The sequence below is a fragment of the Pteronotus mesoamericanus genome, unplaced genomic scaffold (genome assembly GCF_021234165.1).
Source record: "Pteronotus mesoamericanus isolate MK-2021 breed Mesoamerican mustached bat unplaced genomic scaffold, CSHL_Meso_final scaffold_167, whole genome shotgun sequence".
In the NCBI taxonomy this organism is placed as follows: domain Eukaryota; kingdom Metazoa; phylum Chordata; class Mammalia; order Chiroptera; family Mormoopidae; genus Pteronotus; species Pteronotus mesoamericanus.
The window spans coordinates 3076562-3099075 of NW_026555308.1; the positions used below are offsets into that span (position 1 = coordinate 3076562).

Genomic DNA, 22514 nt, shown 5'->3' on the forward strand with positions numbered 1-22514 from the left:
ACTTTTCTAAGCATGTCACCAAGGTTAGAAACCATGAAAGTAAACTATGATATATATGCCCAATATAAATTTTAAATTTCCACATGTCAAAAAAACCATGATTAAAAGGCAAATTACATACTGAGGGAAATTTTACATGGAAGAAAAAGATCAAAGATACTTATATAAAGTTTACAAATTAATAAGAAAAAGACAAACACCTCAATTCACAGGCTACTCATAAAAGAAGAAATGCAAGAGAACAATCAATACACATGTGAAAAAAAGAGTCAGACCTCACTAGTAATTTATGGAGGCAAATACAATTACCAGCAAGGTTATTTGCCCATCATTATTAAAAAACCAAGATGCCAGTGACTGTAAGATGTATCATTATTTTTTGTTCTATTATGAAATAAAGTTCTACAACAAAACTATTACATACTGTATGATGCATCTTGATTTAAAAGATGGATGTCTAGAAAATGTACATCTTAGTATCATGATACACAGTCATACAAAACTGGAAATTATCTGAATTTCCAACAAGAGATATTTCCCAAATAAATTATACTGTATCTTTATAATAAAATATTATAGTCACTTAAAATAATGGAAGGATGTTCATGATCTATTAGTAGGAAAAGGAGTTTATAAAACAGTATGTTTAACATTGACAACATTTTTGTTAAAAGATAATTATATCTGTATTGAAAAAGCCAAAAAATCTTATATCAAAAAACTTGAAGCTACTTAAAAGCTGAGACAGAAAAGTTAACAAATTGTAGCATGTTAACTCAAAGGAATATTATATTCTCCTTACAAATAAAAATACATAAATTATGTAGATGCAAAGAAAGATCTATATAAAATAGCATCAGAAAATGAAAATACAAATTGGTTGGTATCAATTTTAACCAAGAAAAAAATTACCGTTTGTATCTAAGACTACATAGAAGTTACAAAGTGTTTCATAAATAGAGGTCAGGTATGATAATAGATTTCATGTAGTTATTTGTTTTTAGCATTTCACTTATTTTTCATATAAAATTAGTTCAGTAGAGATGGTAAAAAAAAATTATACACTTTCAGAACTATAGAGTTCTATAGGGTCTCTAATATTACTCTCCAAAAATATTCCACAGAGCAACAAATGGCCAGTAAAAAGCACTCTGTTCTGCTTGTACCATTTCTAAATTTCTGTCTTCACAATTTTGTTTTTCAATAACCTACTTGACAAAAAAGAAAACCTCATGTAGAAATGTCTGTGCTACAGGGAAATGTAGCAAGAAGTTTCCTCCATCTCTGTGTGCACTTATTTCTATTTTCTGGTTAAGGAAAACATTTCCAAGTTCATAAAAACAAGGAACTAAAATTAGACAAGAACTGAACCTTGACTCACGGTAGAGAAAACACTATTTTTAAACTGAGAAATATTTATAAGCCTGTGCTTTATGGAAAAGGAAGACAGATGTACTAATGTATGTCGATGGAACAGCCTCGGGCAGGGACAGGAGACTAGGGAGAGAAAATACTTTCACTGTATGTTTATATTCCAGGAACTGCTGGAACTTCACATATTTTCTCTCATGAAAAACAAATGAGAACCAATAATTATCAGGTATTTAAGAACTCCATTCACTTAACATTAAAGAAAATGCTATAAATAGCTCACACCAGACCATGAGACCATCTCCACCTCTTCTATCGCCAGCCTTATGACCAGAATGCTCCCCAAACTCTGGAACAAGTGGGTATGCTCTAGACACTTCATCATTCCTACAAGACAACCAGTACTTCCCAGAGCTCCAGATGAAAGCTTAAGAAATATGATTGTTAATAAGGTTTTTTTTAAAGGCACAGCAGGGAAATCTAAGACACTTAACAGATGATTATTAAGAAATAAATCTCTTAAACATGTTAAAACTACACTCATCTTGACATTCATAGCATCGCTCAAAAACTTTCACAGGTGCTTTACCTCCCACATTATGTCTAAATATCTTCCTTTCATGTGTACACACCCATGCAGTCACCATCAGAGCACCCAGTCCAGTGGGCCAGGTTGGGCACGGGGCAGTTAGAGCTAATAGAAGTGGCCAGGAAGACAGGGGGAAGGTGCAAGTCGGTCCACTATGGAGCGCGAGGAGAAAGGAGGGCTGCAGAGAGGTGCTGTTCTTTGAGCAAATTCAGCTGGTTGGGGTATGTGTTCTAGGGGGAAAGAGCACCCATGTAAGGTGTAAGGGACTGGAACCATATTAAAGAAATGGAGAAGAGAAATGCAAAAGCTGGGTGGTTATATAATCCTAGTTCACAACTTTCTCCGAAGAACAAGTACCTAAATTTTCATTTTAAAAACACTGCATGTTTTAATTAGTCATAGTCTTAATGCTTTGCATCCCTCAAGGCCATTTTCTCTCTTCATGCCAACCTTCCTCAATAGCAGAAGCTTGATTCTCTTTGGGGGATCTCCCTTCCATCTGCTCAGAAAAAGAGACCCCACCCTACCCAGCCCCAATGGGGGCCTCCCCGCTTTTGCCAGTGATTGATGAGGGCATGGCACATGGTCCTACCTGGCTAAAGGGACCTGAAGAAGGTGTGTTCAAGAAAAGGTCCTCTTCACTGGAAGTCATCATGTTACTGGAATGGCTGCAGCCACCTTGTGCCACAAGGGAAGACATCTACATAGCCAGGATGGCAGAAAGCAAAGAGAAAACACCTGGGTCCTTGAAAATGTCATTAAACTTCTGACTTAATCAACCTTGGTAATGCCACACTTCTTGTTATGTCAGGTAATAAATTCCCTTTTTAAGGCAAAAAGCCTACATTAAGTCACACACTATTAATTTGAAATTATCTTGGCTTTATCTGTAAGCATTTCTACATATGTTTACATCTCTTATGAAGTAGGACATTTTCTACTTTAAAGTGAAGTTTTGTTTTGTTTGTATACTTATTTGTTTTGTGACATCTTCTCTAAGGAAAGGATAGGTAAGAGCTTTGGCAGTGTTTACATAGTTCGGAGAAGGCACTCAATCTTTGCTCCAGTCCCTGGTAAAATGTAGTCACTGTGATTTCCTCCTGGTTAAATATGTCACATGCTTTAAGATCCTTTGCTTGAATACCATACTCCCTAAACAATCTTGTTACTATTAATTAGGCCCCCCCAGGAATGAGTACTCTAACCACTGAAAAAGCACACCATATTCCCCAAGGTAAACTAAACACTGGCACCTAGTTTACACATCAGTCTCATGATTAGTATGAATCAGTCCTCAAACTTATACATCTCTCAACACTGATGGTAGTGAAGATTCAGAATCTCCAAAATTGCGAACCAAATCCTCATATCTCACTAATTACTCAACAACTTCCCTCTCTCCCAAAGAGGCTGCAACTCAGTCCTTCCCATCCCCCTCTGCTCTACAGAGATACACTATACAAAATCTCTATCTCTAATTTAATTATCTTCTTCTGCAATATACTGTAATTAATTGTTAATGTTAGTTAATGTTAGTCTGGGAGGCTTATTTGTTGTCTATAATAGGTTTTTTGAGATATAATTCACATACCATACAATCCATCCATTTATAGTAGACAACTCAGTGATTTTTAGTATATTCACAAAGTTGTGCAACTATCACCACAATCAATTTCAGAACATTTTAATTGCCCCAAGATGAAACCCTGTACCTATTAGCAGTCACTCTCTTACTTCCCCTCAATTCCCCCAGCCCTAGGCAGCCACTAATTTACCTTCTGTTTTTATGGATTTACCTGCTCTGAACACTTGAAATGGAATCATTTAATATGTGGCTTTCTGTGACTGGCTTCTTTCACCGAGTGTAAGTTTTCAAAGTTCATCCAGGTTGTAGCATGTATAAGTACTTCATTCCTTTCATGGCTCAATAATATTCCATCATGTGGATAGACCACATTTTGTTTATCTGCTAAGCATTAGATGGACATTTGGGTTGTTTCCACCTTTTGGCTATTACAAATAATGCTGCTGTGAACACTCACCTACAAGTTTTTGTATGAACATACATTTTCCATTCTTTTGAGTGTACACCTAGGAGTGGAACTGCTCGGTCACATGGTAACTCCATGTTTAACCTTTTGAGGAACAGTCAGGCTTTTTCCCACAGCCGAAGAATGTTCCACTTCACATTCCCACCAGCATGATGTGGGTAGTTGAGAAATTTTTGAGACAAAAACTACAATTTATATTCATCCTGGTGTGCTCAAAAACTTTGTTCAATAAATGGATGCCAGCAAAGGTCGCTTTAAAAAGAGACAGCAAAATGTAGCCCAATAGCTGAGTAACAGGGCGCTTTCGAGGAATGGTTTCCTCCTTGACAGTATCCTGACATACATAGTTATGTTCCTTTTGTTCCCTGGAGAAGCTACCACACTCTTCTTGAATAGTTTTACCTACCCACCTACCAGCTTGAAAAACATCCTAACACAAGGCGAACAGCAAGTGCTGGGACTCCGTAGGCCCAAGGGCTGCCTAACAGTTTGGGTGGCCATCCACTTGTGCCCGTTGTAATCCTGCTGCCCCACAAGGGCAACTTTTTGGGAGGATAGATAAACAAAGTGGGGAGTGACACTGCTTACAGGAGGGGGAGGGCTGAGGCTGGCCCTGGAGCATACCCCTCATATCCATGAACATTTCCTACCCACTCACCTTCTCAGCAAACAGCAGCCTGAGACTGGCCGACCTCCAACCTCCCCCATGTGGCCACAGAGAGACCACTGTCTTCCTTTGCCCTGAAGGACAAACAGTGTTTTTTCTTTTTTTTTTTTCTTTTCTTTTTTAGAAACTGTTTTCTGCTCCTCTAAGCAATACTGATCCTTGGTAACACTGACAAGTTTACATACTTTTTCTTGCTTTAACTACATAAAAACAAATAAAAATGAACTCTGAACTGATGACCATTTTTGGGAGTGGAACTCTTTCAGTAGCCAATGTTTTTTTTGAAAAACATTCTATATTAAGACAGCGTTGTGGGAACACTGTTCTCTGTGGACAGTATCCCACATTCTCGTACTCTAAGGACAGTTAAGAAGCAGAGAGTGTCCCAGACAGGCACAAGGGGCCCATAGGCTCATGCAGCCCCATGGAAACCGAAGGGGAAGCCTAATTTTACCTTGCTGTACTTAGACAGTTTGAACTCATCTGAACAAGAAAGTTCCTGGAGTTGTTTTGCATTTTTTTCCTTGTCAATATTTAAATAGTACTTTTTTTAAAGCTTGCCCTAGATACTATTTATCTAACACATGATTCCAAAGTTGCCAAATCCAATGCCAGCCTGATGTTTATCAAAAAGAAAAGGTCTCTAAACATATCATATCTACCTTATAATTTTATCCTGATCACAACACCATTTCAGTATACAGTGAACAAAGTCAAAACAAGACATGTAATTCACAGTATTACCTATTACCAACTTGATTCTCAGCTTTGGAGGGTGTTTTCTGAAATATCTGACTGCCTAGTGTAACTTCTTATAAATCTCTCATTTTAAAAAATGGCAAGAAACCCAGGCTGGTGTGTCTCAGTGGACTGGGCACCAGCCTGAGAACCAAAAGGTCAGCAGTTCAATTCCCAGTCAGGCCTGGGTTGTGGGCCAGGTCCCCAGTAGAATATTATGCAACCATACAAAAGGATGAGGTAATGACACATGCTCCAATGTGGATGAACCTTGAAAACAATATGGTAAGTGAAAGAAGCCAGTCACAACAGACTGCATATTGTGTGATTCTATTTATATAAAAAGTATAGAACAGATTAACCTATAAAGACATAAATTAAATTAGTGGTTGCCAGGGGATGAGAGGTTGAGGGAAAAATGAGGAATGACTGTTTTGTTTTGCTTTTAAGATGATAAAAATGTTCTAAAATTGATTGTGGTGATGTTTGCAAATATCAGCAAATATACTGAAAATCACTGAATTGCATACTTTGAACATGAGCTATATGAATTATAGCTCAAAAAAGCTGTTATTTAAAAGTAAAAGCTTAAAACTATGTACTCTAAGAACCTTGTTCATATTACATGTTCATGAAAGTTCCACACACCATAAGCAATGCTGCTGAAAGGAACAGAAACCTTAGTGCAAACTGGAACATTGCCAGAGGAGTATATGAAATTGGTAATTTAATAGGTACTAAATAAAGTAACATCATGACTAGAGGTATGAAAGCAAACGTTTCCATCTGAACTTCAAATGGCAGAGGGACCAAGTTGATATCTTAGAATCGGCAGCTCTAAAAGTATTCATAATCACAATTTCTTTCAGGAGCCAGAAAGAACAGAGTTAATTAACTTATTTCAGCTGAGAAATTCTCTATAAAATGTGTGTTAGAGATGAGAAAAATTCTGTGAATTTTTTTTTTTATTGTAGTTCTAAAAGTTTTTAACCTTCTACAATTACTTAGAATTAGGCACTTTAGTCCTTAGAAAACATATGACTCCAACAGACTGTGAATCACAGTTTCTTTAAGGGAAGCTACAGTTTTACAAATTAGGTCTTTTTTGAGGTGAAATTCTCTCAGGTCAGATGACATATGTACCCAATGACGGCACTGTCTTTCAGAACAAAATAGAGTGTTTTTCCTTTTCTACTTTGTTTTACCAGCCATGCATATCACAGCAAATGTTATATTACTTTCCATAAGCTGCTTTACTATTCATAACAAAGGATAAGAAAACCTTTCAAATCTTTTATAAGTCCTTTATAATTAAATTCAAGGGTTTCTGTTTATCATTGGTGACCTCTAATTTCTAATTACAAGGTCTAAAGTAGACACTTTCCATGTGCATTAGTTTTTTAACTACTAGAGTCACATTGAATATAAGGTAATTATTGATATATAGGACCCTGGCACACTAAATATATAGTCAGCAGATCCAAGAACCCACCATCAGGAGCAAGTGAGTCTTTTATTAATGGAATAATCAGTAAGAACATTATGAATCTAATATTTGCTCTGTTATACTACTGAAATTTGCCAACATAGTAAAATTCATTTTATTTGCAATTAACCTTCCAATCACTCTCTCCAAAATAATGTTCAAACAAGAATTGAAGCACATTTTTCTTTTAAATTTAATCACTTTGTCCTGGCCAGGTGGTTCAGTTGGTTAAAGTGTTGTCCTAGTATACCAAAGGTTGCAGGTTCGATCCCCAGTTAGGGCGCATGCAGGAGGTGGCCAATTGATGTTTCTCTCTCACATTCGTGTTCCTTTCTCTCCCCTCCCCACTGCCCTCTCTCTCTAAAATCAATGAAGCGTATCCTCGGGTGAGAGTTTAAAAATATATATATATTTAATCACTTTGCATTTTCTCTAAGCCATTTCTAAAGTGATTCTCAAACTTTCCAAATCAAGTGGAGTTCCTCTAATGATATCCTGCTTTATACAACAAATGTAATTTTTAAAAAATCACATGTAAATTATACTCCTTTAACTCAATCTTATTTATATTTAAAAGAAGTAAAAATCCTTTGGCAATTTAAGAATCTCACACATGCCCTGCAATAGCAGCTCTGTAGATTTGAGTCTCCATATGCTAAATTCAACTAAATGAGGGTTCATAGTTTAAACAAATGGACAAAGAAAAAAAAAACACTTCATATTGACAATGTGTACTGTTTCCCAATCATCTGAGAAGCTCAGCTATTCTTAGAGAATGATGGGAAATTTAAAGCACACCATAATTCAAACTTTATATTTTACAAATGTGAAGAAACTAAGAACCGGAGAGATTAAATATCTCCCAAAAGTGCTTAATAAGTTAGTAAAGAAAATATCTTAAGGTCCAAGTTAATCTGAAGAAATTAATTTTTATAAATAATAAGATAAGATAGCCCTGGTTGGTGTGGCTCAGTGGACTGAATGCCGGCCTGCGAATCAAAAGGCCATGGGTCCAGTTCCCGGTAGGGGCTCATGCCTGGGTTGCAGGCCAGGTCCCCAGTGAGGGGTGTGTGAGAGGCAACCACACATTTGATGTTTCTCTCCCTCTCTTTCTCCCTCCCTTCCCCTCTCTCTACAAATACGTAAAAGATAAAAAATAAATTAGGTAGTTCTATGAAAGTGCTTTCCTTTCAGAAACATCCTCTAACCACCACACCATCTGGTTTTTAGGCAGCTCATTCACAAAACAAAAATTAACATTAATAACCATAAGAATCATTTTCTCAAGGGGAAAAGAACTCATTTATGAAGTTATAGAATGCAATGTAACCCACACTTTGAATATTAATCACTTAATAGGGCAAAACTAACTAAATCAATGTGTAATAGACTTCTACTTAAAATGTCCAAGACTTAGTGGCATACTGTATTTTAATATCCATATACAAGAAAATAAGTCATATGCATGTGGGTTTTTTTCCTCTCTGCAAAATAGATGGTAAAAACCTAATTTAATATTTCCAAACAAGTCAAACACAAATATAAATGATTCAAAAGCTGCTTTCATTAGCACATTTTTCTTTGGAAGGAAAAACATGAACAGAATTTAATAGCATTACATAAAAATCCTGGAAATTATGCACAAAGACCATCCAGGAGCTTTGTTCCAAAAAGAGGGTGTGCTGGGTTTTCATGTGCATAAATGAATATCAAGTAAGAATTATAAGGATCTACAGTATTATTAAAGATAAATACACTTCTTGAAATCTCTACTTTAAAAAAAACTTAAAAATGGTTGCCTAAACTAAGCCATTCAAACTGTATTTCCTAGGCCCTAAACGAACACTTCAGTTTTCGATCATCTGAGTTCCAGCACTATCTCATAGCCTTCACTGCAGTGCCCTAGAAACCCTTGGTCCCGAGACTATCCATTCTCCCACACCCATGGGCCTATATTTTACATCTCCAGACAGTGTGAATTTGCAGCTTTCTCTGTCTCCTTCCCCAGATCTTTTCAAGGCCCAATCCATGGACTCTATTTAATAAACAACTCAACCATTCCTAGAAAACTAGTTTTTCTGATCTCCACCTTCCAGTTTGTTCTGTGTAGATGTCTGGGGTGAGGTTTCACACATAACAGACTGCCCACATGTAGAGTTCAAGAAGTTACAATATTCATTCATTCATTCGTTCATTCATGCATTCATCCATCCCACAAACACTATTAAGCACCTACTATATGCGAGGCCATGTTCCCAATGTTAGGAATACAGCTGTAAACAAAATATGCAAAAATTCCTGCTCTCAAGACACACTCTAGTGTAGTGGAGACAGATCATAAGCAAAAAACTAAGTCAAATATATATTATCCAAGTTAGGAAGGAGAGAGGCAGGACAATCATTCCAGGAAGCACTATTCAGAGAAAGGTTCCTATGAAGGAAATTCCTAAAGTTAGGCCTTCTAAAACGTTCCACAGCTGTCCTAGGAGATGAGGCTTGCTGGGCTGAGGCTACTGTTAGTCTGCAAACAGGGAATCTACATTTTGGTTTAGGATTTTTTTTCATTTTATTCTTCTTTATCCTTAGTTACCAACATTCACAGGCACTGTCCCTCAAAGGGTGTTGGTGGGAAGATTTTGTATTAAAAAAAAAAATGCTGCATTGATCTATAACTGTCAATTATAAAAATGCAAATTAAATCTTCCAAAGAGCTTAAGAAGCACAAACCATTTCTTCCGTGGCACTATTTCTTCATATAAATATGCACAGGCTATTTTCTTTTCAAAAAAGGGTAAACTTTAGCTCAGTCTCTGAATAAATATGTCAAACAGAATTAGTGAAAATTGCCCCGGCTGGAGTGACTCAGTGAATTGAGTGCTGGCCTGCAAACCAATAAGGGCACATGCCTGGGTTGCAGGCCAGGTCCCCAGTACGGGGTGCCCAACAGGCAACCACACATTGATGTTTCTCTCTCTCTCTTTCTCCCTCCCATCCCCTCTCTCTAAAAATAAATAAATAAAATTGTTAAAGAAAAAGAAAAGAATTAGTGAAATTTTTTTGAAGATTGTTTTGTACTTTATTTACAACAGAATGTAAGAAAATGTAAGTTATTAACAATAATAAAGGACTGGGGGGAAAAAAACACAAAACAGCCATAAAATGACACAGAAGAATGGCATATGTGAGGGTCACCTTTTGTTTGCTTGCTTACAATCTATAACACTATACATTCCAAAACTTGGCCCAGCAGCAATGGCAGAGGTATATGGACTCTTTTAACTAACCAAGATCCCACCTTGAAATGTAAACACTAAAAATTACACTTGAAGCTACACAGCATTGGCATAGGGACTTGCAATTTAACCGACATGCTTTCAATTTTAAGCAAAAACATTGAGAGATTGGACAACCGTAATAATAAAATCAAAAAATATACTAAAAAAAAAAGTGAGAGGCTTATCCTAAAGCATGTTAACAAAATTACAATTAATGACATTTGAAAAGTTATCAACATATTAACATATTCACATTCTCTTATAGTACTAACTCCTAAAAAGCTTAAACACTTACATTTCAAATGCAAACACTGTTTTGAAGGTAGAACACAGAAGAACCTAATGTTGCCTCCACAAGCCAACGATGTGCAATTGTGTAATACCTCAATTTCACAAGAATGAATTGTTTGGTGTTTTTTTAATCCTCACTAGAGGACATTTTTTCATTGCTTTTTAAAGAGAGGACGAGAGAGAGAGAGAAATATTAATCTGGCAAGATTGGCTGCCTCCTATACAAGCCTGGAACAGCGATCATATGCACCCAGACAGGGGACAGAACCTGCAACCCAGGCATGTGCTCTGACTAGGAACCAAACCTGTGACCTTTCAGTTACAGGACAACACTCCAACCAAGCTACACCAAGAATGAGTTGTTTTAAATCGTCTATCCATTACCAGTTACAGTCACCAGATAGATTTTTTCTTTAATTTCAAGAATTACAGCTCAGATGGCAGACTGTCACCTAGCCTACTGAGTCAGATGATCAGAAATGGTCTAAAATTATGTAGACAAAATGTCTATTAGATTAAGAATTAATGAGATTTTAACACCCATAATTTCTCAGCTCCTTAAAAATGTTATTAAATGAGTAAGAAAGTTATCAAAGACTACCAAACTGTATGAAAAGGATTCAGGAACCAATCCGAAGGGCCTCTCATAGGTTCAAGATGGAACAATTTGATTGTGTGTGTGTATGTGTGTGTGTGTGTGCGCGCGTGTGAGTGTGTGTGTGTGTGTGTGGTTTGTCCATATATAGGAGGTCTGTCCTGAAAAAGTCCAGCCATTGTTAATAGAACAGTGAGACTGGAATGCGCATGCATGAACAATCACTACTTCATGGTACCAATCAGCAGGGGCAGTAGACACTGTTGAGTGAGCATGTGTATCATTAGCTGTCACATTCAAAATGACTGAGCAAATAGAGTAACAATTCTGCTTCAAATTCTGTATTAAGCTTGAACATTCCTCCATAGAAACTATTCGGGTGATTCAGAAGGCCGTAATGGGCAACTGGTGATTGGCAGCTTCATCATGACAACGCACCAGCTAGTGCTTCACCTTTCCAGTGCAGAGTCTTTTGGTGAAACATCAAATCACCCAGGTAACTCAGTCCCTCTACAGCCCAGAGTTGGTGCCCTGCAACTTCTGGCTTTTCCCAAAGCTAAAACCACCTTCGAAAGGGAAGAGATCAGACCATCAGTGAGATTCAGAAAAATACAATGGGACAGCTGATGGCGATTGGGAGAACTGTGTGAGGTTTCCAAAGTGCCTACCTTGAAGGGGACTGAAGAATCATTGTCCTGTATACAGTTTCTTGTATCTTCTTCAATAAATGTCTCTATTTTTCATATTACATGGCATGATACCTTCTCGACAGACTAATATATATATATCCACTAGTATATATGTATATGTACACTAATATACTAGTGTATACATATATAAATATATACTACTATACATATATACTAGTGTGTATATATAATATACACATATATGTAGTATATACTACATATATGTGTATATATTACTACTGTGTATATAATATATATACTAGTATATGTATTATATATACATTACAGATACATATACATATATATTACAGATACATATATCTGTAATATACATTACAGATACATGTATCTGTAATGGAGTGAAAAACATCAAAAAGCTAAAAATCCAAAAGTTTATATTAAATATAGTCTTGAAAAAATTCATTGGTCTCCTTCAGAGGATGTTAAACCAACTCAGCCTGACAACTGGTATATATAACAGGAAAGAATCAAGCAAATAAAATATAAATTTCTAAACAGACACAGTTCCCATGATCCTAAAATTTCAAAATGGCTGAAATTACAATGCGCATGAAAACACTCTGAACTGGGAAAAGCTAAACAAAGGGACAGTTGTTTCTGCTGTTGCTGCTGCTAAGAAAATTGTCCTCACTTTCAATAACACTAGCTCATGAATCTAATCTCAAGAGTGACTATGTGCCAAGTACTCTTCTAAGTACTTAACATCATTTTCTCCTTTCATCCTTACAACAATTCTATGTACTGGGAAATAGTGTTTCCTGACACTCCTTTGAGTTTAAATACAGCAGTTGTCCCTTATCCTCAGGAAATACATTCCACTTCCCCAGTGGATGCCTGAAATCTAGAGTAGTACCAAACCTTATGAACAGTTGACCCTTGAACAACAAGGGTTTGAACTGCATGGGTCCACTTATATGCTGATCCTTTTCAATTGATCCCTGAAGTTCAAACCCATGTTCAAAGGTCAACTTTACAATTGGGAATCCACACAGGCAGAGGGCCACCTACAGTTATTCATGGATTTTTGACTGGAAGGATGAATATCAGTGCCCCTAACCCCCAAGTTGTTCCTGAGTCAACTATATATAATAAGTTGTCATTTAACATCACGGATAAATTCTGGGACTTTAGGCAAAATGACATATGTTGAAACCAATTTTATCACAGGCTAATTAATACCAACAAGTTAAGTTTCTATGGCATAAAAGAGTTGAACAAAATGACATTACTCAAGGAACTACTGTACTATATGTTCTTTTCCTATACATCTTACAACTACAATAAAGTTTAATTTATAAATTAGACTCAGTAAGCAAGTAACAATAACTAATAATAAAATGGAGCAATTCCAATAATATACTATAATAAAAATTATGTGAATATATTGGGGGTCATTAGCAAGTAAAATAAGGGTTACTGGAACATAAGCACTGTGATACAGTGACAGCTGATAACCAAGACAACTACTAAGTAACTAACGTGTGGATAGTTATATAGCATGGATACAGTGGGCAAAGTGATGATTCACATCCCAAGTAAGATGGTGAGAGATTTCATCATGCTATTCAGAAGGGCATACAGTTTAAAAATTATCAATTGTTTATCTCTGGAATTTTCCATTTAATATTTTTGGACTGTAGGTGACCACAGATAACAGAAACCATAGAAAGCAAAACCATGGATAACAGGGGACTACTGTACTGGCTCCACCACTTGGCAGCTATTTCTAGTATGTGACTCTCCCAAATTACTTAACATCTCTGTGCTTCAGTGCCTAGTGTGTAAAATAGAGGTGATAAGTTCCCTTACCTCCCAGCTCTATTTGCAATATGATAAGTGAGTCTAGTGCATATTTGTTTAGGTGATTATTTGATTAATGCTTACATCCCCTTCTAGGCTGTATGCTCCAAGAGGCCAGAGGACTCTATCTCCAGAACCTTGTCTAAGCCTAGCAAATAGTAAAAACTTATTTGATATTTGTTGAATAAGTGAATTTACAGTATAATACAGTAGAGCTGGGCAAATGTTCTAGTTCAAAACTCAGCCAAAATCTCCAGAATTTCAAAGCTGAAGATTTCCCCAATAATTCCTCAGCTATCAAGAGGGCACACCATGTTAAGTACCTCTAAGCCCTGGGACCAGAAGCTGCCCAAGAACAATACTGCCTGAACTCTCTGAGGTTTTCAGTAAAGAAGCTGCCAAATTTGGCAGCTACAGTTTATCTAGGGCAAGCTATCACTGCTTTGTATTTTGGACACTTGCCCTTTTTAATTAGAGAAACTGACACAATCACAGTCCCTGGTGTGTTCTGAGTTTCAGTCCCAAATCATACAAGATGTGTACCAAATACAGTGTAGGAAAAAAGAAACACCCTTGAGAGCAGTACAAAATGTGACTCACCAGCTAGAAGAGTTGGTTATTATTTATTGAACAGCTGTTGTAATCGAGTCACTATGCTAATATGAGTGCTTTACTTGAATCATCATCTCATTTGATTCTCCCAATAACCTCTAACAGAGGTGCTATCATTCTGATAAATTGGAGAGTCCCTATGTAGTTTGTCCAAGGTTCTCACAGAACTGAGAATTAAAACCAAATGTATCAGAAACCAAATTCCATGCACCCAACCACTAAACTATACTGCTAAAGGGTAAGACTGGAAAATTTAAATTAAAAGAACAAAGTTGATGGTCTTCATCATGAACCCTAACACCAGCAACAAAGACTTGGCAGAATGACAAAGGATTTTTTTTTTTTGAGAAAATGTAAATGTATGAACTAAAGTCACTTGTTACTTCCACAGTGTGACAGTCTATCCTAATTCCAGTTTGAGTTGTTTCATCTACATGAGAATGTGTGCTTGGAAAGCAGTTCTCAAAGTATGGTCTGTAGACCCCAGGGGTTCCTGAGACCTCTGCAGGGCTTCTATGAGGTTAAAACTTTTTCCATAATGACTCTAGACATTATTTTCTTTTTGCAGTGTTAACATTGGCATTGATCATGCAAAACTAATCAAGGGCAAAACTGCTGGTGCCTGAATCAAAGCAGTGACATCAAAATGTACTGGCCATCGACATGTTCTTTACCACTACACACTTGCAGAATTTAAAAAAAAAAAAAAAAACAGTTTTATTTAAGAATCTTCTTTGAGGAAGCAGTAAAAATGAATAGTGTTAAATCTCAACCTTGAGTGCATGTCTCTTTAATATTCTGTGTGACAAAGGGAAACTTACTTACAGCACTTCCACTGCACGCCAAAGTACTGTGGTTGTCAAGAAAGGCATTCATGTAACTATCTGGGCTGCAAACTAAACTAGCTGCTTTTTTGATAGAATATCATTTACACTTGACCTACAGACAAACGATGGTCATTTAGACTTGATTATTTGGCAAACTATTCCTGAAAAATGAACAAAATGAGCCTGTCACTTCAAGGAAGACAGCTGACAGTATTTGTTGTCAATGACAAAATTCAAACTTTCAAGTGAAAACCAGAATTCTGGAAAATTCTTAAAATTCTGCCACTGTAAAGTTGACATCTTCCCAATATCAAAGATTTTGCTTAGGTTGGCATTTGGAAGATATGCATAACTCAAAGTACCTATGTTTTCCAAATGCATGATGTTACATAATCACACCTAGGTAAAGATTCATTCAAAAATCCAATGTGGGGTGGTAGGTGGGGGTGGGTGGGGCAGGGGAAAGTGGTGGTGGGAAAATGGAGACAACTCTACTTGAACAATAAAAAAAATAAATTTAAAAAATAAAGACATTGAATTTTTTTTAAAAAATCCAATGTGGTTTTAATAGCATACAAAGAAACTGATTAATAGGATTTCAGATGCATATTTCAAGTAATCCTTAAGAAACTACCATTTGTTTGTTGGGTGTTAGTTTGGTAGCAAAGAAAAATATCCACAAATATCCTAAAAGGTTATTAAAGTGCTCCTGCATTTTCCAACTACCTCTACATCAAAATCAAGCCAAACTTTCTACACACTCTTCAACATCCTGCATGCCAAAGTAGTTAAGAAAATCTAGCTGACACACTTTAAAATGGCTAAAATGGCTAACATGATAAATAAATTTTTATGTGTATTTTACAATATTTTTAAAAATCCAGACTTTGAATAATCCAGACATTAAAGAGATGTGCAGAAATGTAAAATAATGTCACTCTTCTCACCAAATTTCTTTGTTTATGCAAATATTTTAATGTGGTTATTTTTAATAAAAATGTTATTTATATTAAGATGCACGGGTACTATGTGCTTATTATTTTGAAATGAATCAAGGAAAGATTTTTGAAACTTCTCAGCCTGTTTCAATTTCTAATAAGGTAAATATCAATTGATAACTTATATGAACCCAAGTTCTTTAGCATCCATAGTAATTGTTAGAAGTATAAAAGGATCCTGAGACTAAAAAAGTCTGAGAACCACTGGCTTGTGGAAAAAGGCTCATAAGCCAATCAGGACTATTCCTGATCATCCCAGACCCAGAATTCCAACACCTTTTTAAATCTGTCCTGTCCCAGCTTCCACCTTCTGGTTCTGCTATTGCCACTACCACCATCAGAGGACTTGACCTTCTAGCTTATTCCAAGGGAATGAGCCTCTCTTACCTCAGCAGAGTATGCCAGGCAGTTCCCTTCTTTTACTTCTTCTATAAAAACATGATTGTGGGTGGAATGACTGAGAACCTTTGTTTTATCTTCCTATTATTTAAGAGGGGGAAATAAGATGTCTGTGGGTATTCTCTGGTTTTACCTTCTGTCTTTGCGACCTATAATAGGAAAAACCAACAGTTCTGGACAATACACCTCATCTTTTTGCTTGTGACCAAGGCAGAACAGAACAGCCAGTACTCTCTTGGGTGCAGCAGTTCGTCCTTCATGGTGCAGAAGGATTCTTCAACCCATCACTCAAATCAGACTATTTCTCCCAATTTTAATAATACTTACCTCTCATTTTTTGGATCATTTCCAAAATGCTGTCCTATGCTGAAAATTCTTTCAACCTCTCTCAGTAACTGGCCACCCTATCTGAAATAATACATACAAAGTCCATATCCTCCTTCCTGTTTTATGTTTTCTCCTTATAACTTGACACAAAACAAACTTTATATTTTACTTATTTGTTTACTGTCTGACTGTGGTATTAGAACAGAAGCAGCAAAAAGCAGAAATTTTTGTCTGTTTTGTTCACTGCTATATCCCCAGCACCTAAAACTGTGCCCAACACAAAAATAAATTATTTCATGAATGAATGAATGAAGAACAAGCCATGGGGTCCTGGCCCGTCACACTCTGCAAGTCCATCTTGCATTCTCTATCCATACCATAGAAATTGCAGAGGCCTCTCACCCATTCCTGACTCCAAACTGTCCCCATATCAATTCCAGAAACTTGAAAGGCCATTCCCCATTCAAACCATCAGGCCCCTTGTCTCCCTCAGTCATGTTTAAATCTGGCCCTACCTGATCTTACTACTCTCACATCTGTTCCATTGTCTCCATAGCCACTGTTGTTACCTTGGTTCAAGCTACCATCATTCCTGCCTGGGATTTACTGAAACAGCTCATTAGTTTCCAGTCTCACACCCTTCCAACACGGTCCCTAGAACTAAAAGAGTGAGCTTTCTAAAACTGCATATCAGATCGCCTAAGTCTCCTGTATTAAGCCTATCAGTGGCTCCCCATTACCTACAGGATTGAATCCAAACTCCTTCTCGTGTGACCCACAACCTTCCATGTCCTAATGAACTATTTACAATTGCCCAACCCACCAAGAAACAACCTCAAGCCTTTGCCCATGCTAGTCCCACTGTACCAAATGTTCTGCTTCCATCTACCTGGAAAGTCATTGCCCAGTCTCAAGACCCACCCGAAGTACAATACACGCACCTCCCTAAAGCATTCCTGACGCTGAGTACTCTATGATATTTATAACTGAGCTCGCAGAGGTCAGAAACTGTCTTGACTCCATCTGTGCATCCTCAGTGCTAGGCGCATTGCAAAAGCATAATACTTTCAAGGAGTAAGTCAATGTGCATAAATAATGAAAGTCCCCCCTTCCAAAAGCCTTTTCAAGTAAATTAGAGGTGTAGCTTCCTTTCACATTGCCAGGCTAGTTCTGGAATCCCCAGTTTACTCTACCCATGTTCATTTCTACAGAGCCCTCTACTGGGTATTTTTAACCCCATCATCAGAAAAAGGGATGAAGGGGAAAAGGCTAATGCCCAACAATGTATAGAGCAAATATCTACCAAAAACCCAAAAACAGGCTAAAAGAAATCTTACACAGATAATCTTAACCTCATGTATGAAAAGGGTTTCCTACATACAATATGATCATCCCAATTTAGCAGATCTATACTATGTCTGGTGAATCGACCTGGGCAATTTCAAAAGGGGGCAGGAAGTTATGTAGACATTCTCTATCAGTGGAGTCCTGTCCAAAAAGGTTTTCAAAATAAGCTGAATACAGCAAATATCATGGTCTCAGAGAAACAGTTAAAGGAGGGAATACCATATTAAGAAATCACTGGTTTAGTTGAACCTTGACTTTCCACAGCTTCCATCCAGTACTAAAACTTTTTCTCATAAATATACAGTGTACACAATCTAGAGAACAAGTAAATTTATCAAGTTTACACTATTTGAGGTTAAAAAAATCAACAAACCCATTCTAACATTTTTTCACCTGCAATCTTTAGACCTTTGACCTGTACATTGAAAATAAAATTACTTATAAATTAACAAAAATGGGTATTGCCAAAGAGTCAAAGACTTGGCAATTTCCAGACATAGTTAATGATTACATCTGTTTTTATTTTTGAAATTCAAGTAATACCCTGTTCAAAGTACCACTTGGGAGAACTGCTATCATTGCCATATTTAATTTAACATAGCACAGCACAACTCCATTCTCTGGAATCTGTCCCACTGTCCCTGAGGACAAAGCCTGCAACTCTTGGACCCTAAAGATGTCAATATGTCTAGCAGGATTACATCTGCACTCCACTTCACTGGCACCTTCAGAATCGAGAGTAAGAACCACTATCCTCCAAGGAAAGACATCTGTCATGGCAGAATTTCTCAAGTAAACTGCAAAGTGTAGTTTCTGGCCTCATCAATGTAGCATTTAAAACTCTCTTAAGTGGAGGTAATTATCAGGTGAAAATATTTTTCTACTACACCTACATTAGTCAACTAATAGCAGAATTAACATAATAAAGAAAAATCAGGAGAATAGAGCACCCTTGCCAGATAGCCAGTAAGTAAATGACATGGGGAACTCCAATCACAAGCAAAGAAAATAGCAGTTAACCTATACAGGTCCTCAAATTCAACCATGCACTGTACTGTCTCTGATTTGAGCTGTTACTTCTCCGTCTGAGGATTCCCTTTCCTGGGGCTTTTCACTGTATAATTATGCAATGCGTAGGCACCACAAAACATATAATATAGCTTTACAAATTTAGGCTTTTAAAAATCAATGTGAGTTTCTCTACATACTTCCTAAACTGATGTTCTCCTCAATCCAGAAAATTTTCATAAACCACAAGGACTGTTTTTTAAAAGTGTTAGTTATTTAGAATCCTTACTTTTGATCCCACTTACTTAAACATCACTTCTAGACCTCAAAGATTTTTGTCCTACATGAAAACAAGAAAAATAAAATAAAAGAAGCCCAGTGAAAATATCAAGAATTGCAGTAAGGAGCTTAAGACTGGGACAAGGGACCAGATACTAATCTGAGGGGAAGGGGCAGGGGGGTCTAAACATTGCTGCAGGTACATTGCTCACTTGCAAATTAACTGGCGCCTTGAGAAGTTCAACATTCTAAAATGCTACAGCCTATATGATAATACAAATACCATAAGGAAGCATCGTTAAGTAAAATTAGAAGCTAAAAAACGCAAACTTTTTTTATAAAGAGACCTAGGCAAAGGCGAAGTGCACTTAGGGGTATATGATTCCCTCTAATTCTCAGAGTGCTACAAGGCTGAGCCAACTTCCTTGTCCTAGCAAAATGAGGCCTAGACAGGACAAAGGTTTTAGTCTCCACATTGTTAGAAAAGGGCAAAGAGAAAGGTTTTGATGGTACTTAAGGGCGACCAAATGATATGCAAAGACAATTTCTGAAAGTGTTTCAAAGTTTGACTGTAGCACTTCTGTACCCTGACATTCATCAAACCTTCCCCCAGAATTTCAGAAACATTAACAGCCAACTTGCAAGGAGATGCATTTTCAAAGGTCTCCTTCCTCTAAAGGTCTAATCTAGGTCAGCACTGCCACGGTATGAACAGATAAGTGATATCTGACTCATTGGAGGAAAAGTCCCACTGGCCCCAAGAGGCCCCCCACAGTAAGGTATCCCAAGACAAAACCTGATCTGTCTCTAGATACTGACACTGGAAAGATTGTTTTTGGTGTTTTTTTTTTTCTTTAACACAAACAGGATTGGGAAGGGAGGTGACTAGGCAAAGAAATGCACATACCTTTCAACTGGTCAACAACAACGCTCTGACCAAGGCGTTCAGTAACTCTCCCATCCTCCATTTCATACCGATCATCTAGGTATTTTGCAGTGGCCTCGGAAATGTGAACCTTGCCAGCCACTCCCAGCTGCTCCATGAGATTGGCCAGGTTCACGTCATTGGACCACACATCGAATTTAAACCTCCTCATACCTAAGATGCCACACAAGACAGTCCCCGTGTGAACCCCGACACGCATGTTCACCATCTCTTTCTTCTCCTGGCAGAAGTGCTCGATGGCTCTTATCATGCCCAAGCCCATTTCAATGCAGCAGTAGGCATGGTCAGCCCGGGGCTCGGGGCACCCTGCCACACAGTAGTAGCAGTCTCCCAGGGTGCTGATTTTCTCACATTTGGTCTCTTCACACAACCGGTCGAAGCGACCAAACAGATCATTGAGGAGACCCACCAGGGCGTGAGCAGACTTGTTGGCACTCATCTTGGTGAAGCCCACGATGTCTGCAAATAAAATACTGACCTCTTCGATCTGCTGCATCTTAAATGGGCGGAATGCTATAGGGGCTTTCTGTATGGAAGACTTTTTCTTCCTGTTCTTGGGGCTGGAGGTGGCATGCCTTTTCACAGAATTCTCACTCTCCTCATCTCCCTGTTTCATCAAGTCATCAGCTATGATTCTTGGCATCACAGAATGAATCATTCTCTCTTTCAGGGCTTTTTCCACTTCCAGATCCTTGCCGTGCATAATTGACTGTCCCACCTTGAGGAAGGTGCTCCTGGATCTCACCTGGGACATGATAAATAGGTGGATCCCAATGGCGTGAATGCAGACGTGGAGCAGGGCTCGGCTCAGCAGCTCCCAGTGTGGGGGCCCTGCTCCAGGCGAGGGGAAGCAGTCTTCATCTCGGAAATGATAGCCAAAGGTCTCAAAAAGAACAGAATAGGCCACTCCCAAAAACAAGCTCAAGTACAAAGGTAAGTGCATGACGGTGTAGAGCAAAAAGAGCACTTCAATGCACATGGAAAAGCTCCCCACTTGAGATAAGCAAGTGTCCGTGGGCTTAGCTGCGGGGGTATGATTGGAGCTGTCAACACGTCCTGAGAGAGGTGTCAGAACCTGAAACTGGGCAGCCAAGGTCAAGGCGAACACCAGGATGGTGAAAACCAGCGAGGTCCACACATAATGTCGGGCATACAGCTTGGTGAAGGTAAACAAAAAAAAGCCCCCGCACACCACGAGGAAGCACAGAGCTGGGGCTGCCATAACAATCAGTTTGGATCTCATGTGGACCCCAAAATAGATGCTCCAGAGCAGGCAGGCAAAGCCGATATAGAAGAGCGCGTACCGGAAGCGGCGCTGGGTTTGCGGGAAGCAGCGCTCCAGGCAAGCCTCCTCCAGGTTCACCGAGTCGAACTTGGGGTCCCACCACCGGCTGGAGGCCCTCTCGAACAGCTGGGGCAGCTTCTTCTGCCTGCGAAGACGGCCTCTGGCGCCCACTCTCCGAGGGACGCCCCCTGAGTCCCCAGAGCTGCTACAACTGGAGGAGATGCTGTACTTGCAGTGTTTGGGGTGGCTGTTGGACGACAGCTGCTTCGGGTTGATTTTGACCCTCACACTGTTGCTGTCTCCGCTGGAGTCACAACTCACCTCGGTGCTGTGGTGCTGCAACAGCTGCTGGTGGGGCGGGGAAGCCATGTTGCGGCGGGCCCGGAGCCACCCCAGACCAGGATCACCGCTACCTGTCGGCGAAACAATCCGAGTTAGGTTGGTGTTTATTCACACCCAGGTACGCGCACCTGAAGGCCACTAGCTCTAGCCATTTCCTAAGTGGCAGACCCAGTGGTCGTCTTGCAAAGGCACCATTTGCTTACAAAACTGCTGTAATGTCTAGTCAGCGCTTCCAATGTCCCACCTCGAGGCCGACCCCAGCCACTCGAGGCGGGCCCGCAGTGCCCAAGGTCCGCGAGGCGGCAGCCACCGAGTCCGCGGCGCCGCCCGAGCCCGCGGCGCGTCCCTTCACACACTCGCCTGCTGCGCCCGCCGCGGCGGCGGTGGAGGGGAGTCCTCCCCGAGCACTCTCACGCCGCCGACCGCTCTGGCAAACGCAGCTCTCCCGGCAGTTGCGGCGGGCCCCTCATGCTGCGCAGAGCGCGGCGCCTCCACTGCGTCAGGCCGCCGGCCGGACCCCTCTGTCCCGCCCCGCGGGAGGCGGGCAGCGAGTTTGCGGAGCCCGCGGCGC

The 22514-nt window shown here is 39.0% G+C and overlaps 1 protein-coding gene across 1 annotated transcript in view; it reads right to left on the reverse strand.

The window, feature by feature from the left end:
* The window catches only part of ADCY9 (adenylate cyclase 9), a 149611-nt gene extending 127600 nt beyond the window's left edge, over nt 1–22011 (reverse strand). Inside the window, exon 1 of the mRNA XM_054589513.1 lies at nt 20278–22011. Coding sequence (XP_054445488.1) covers nt 20278–21970 — 1693 coding nt within the window. The 5' untranslated portion in view covers nt 21971–22011. The remainder of the gene's footprint in view (nt 1–20277) is intronic.
* Nucleotides 22012–22514: the final 503 nt, after the last annotated feature.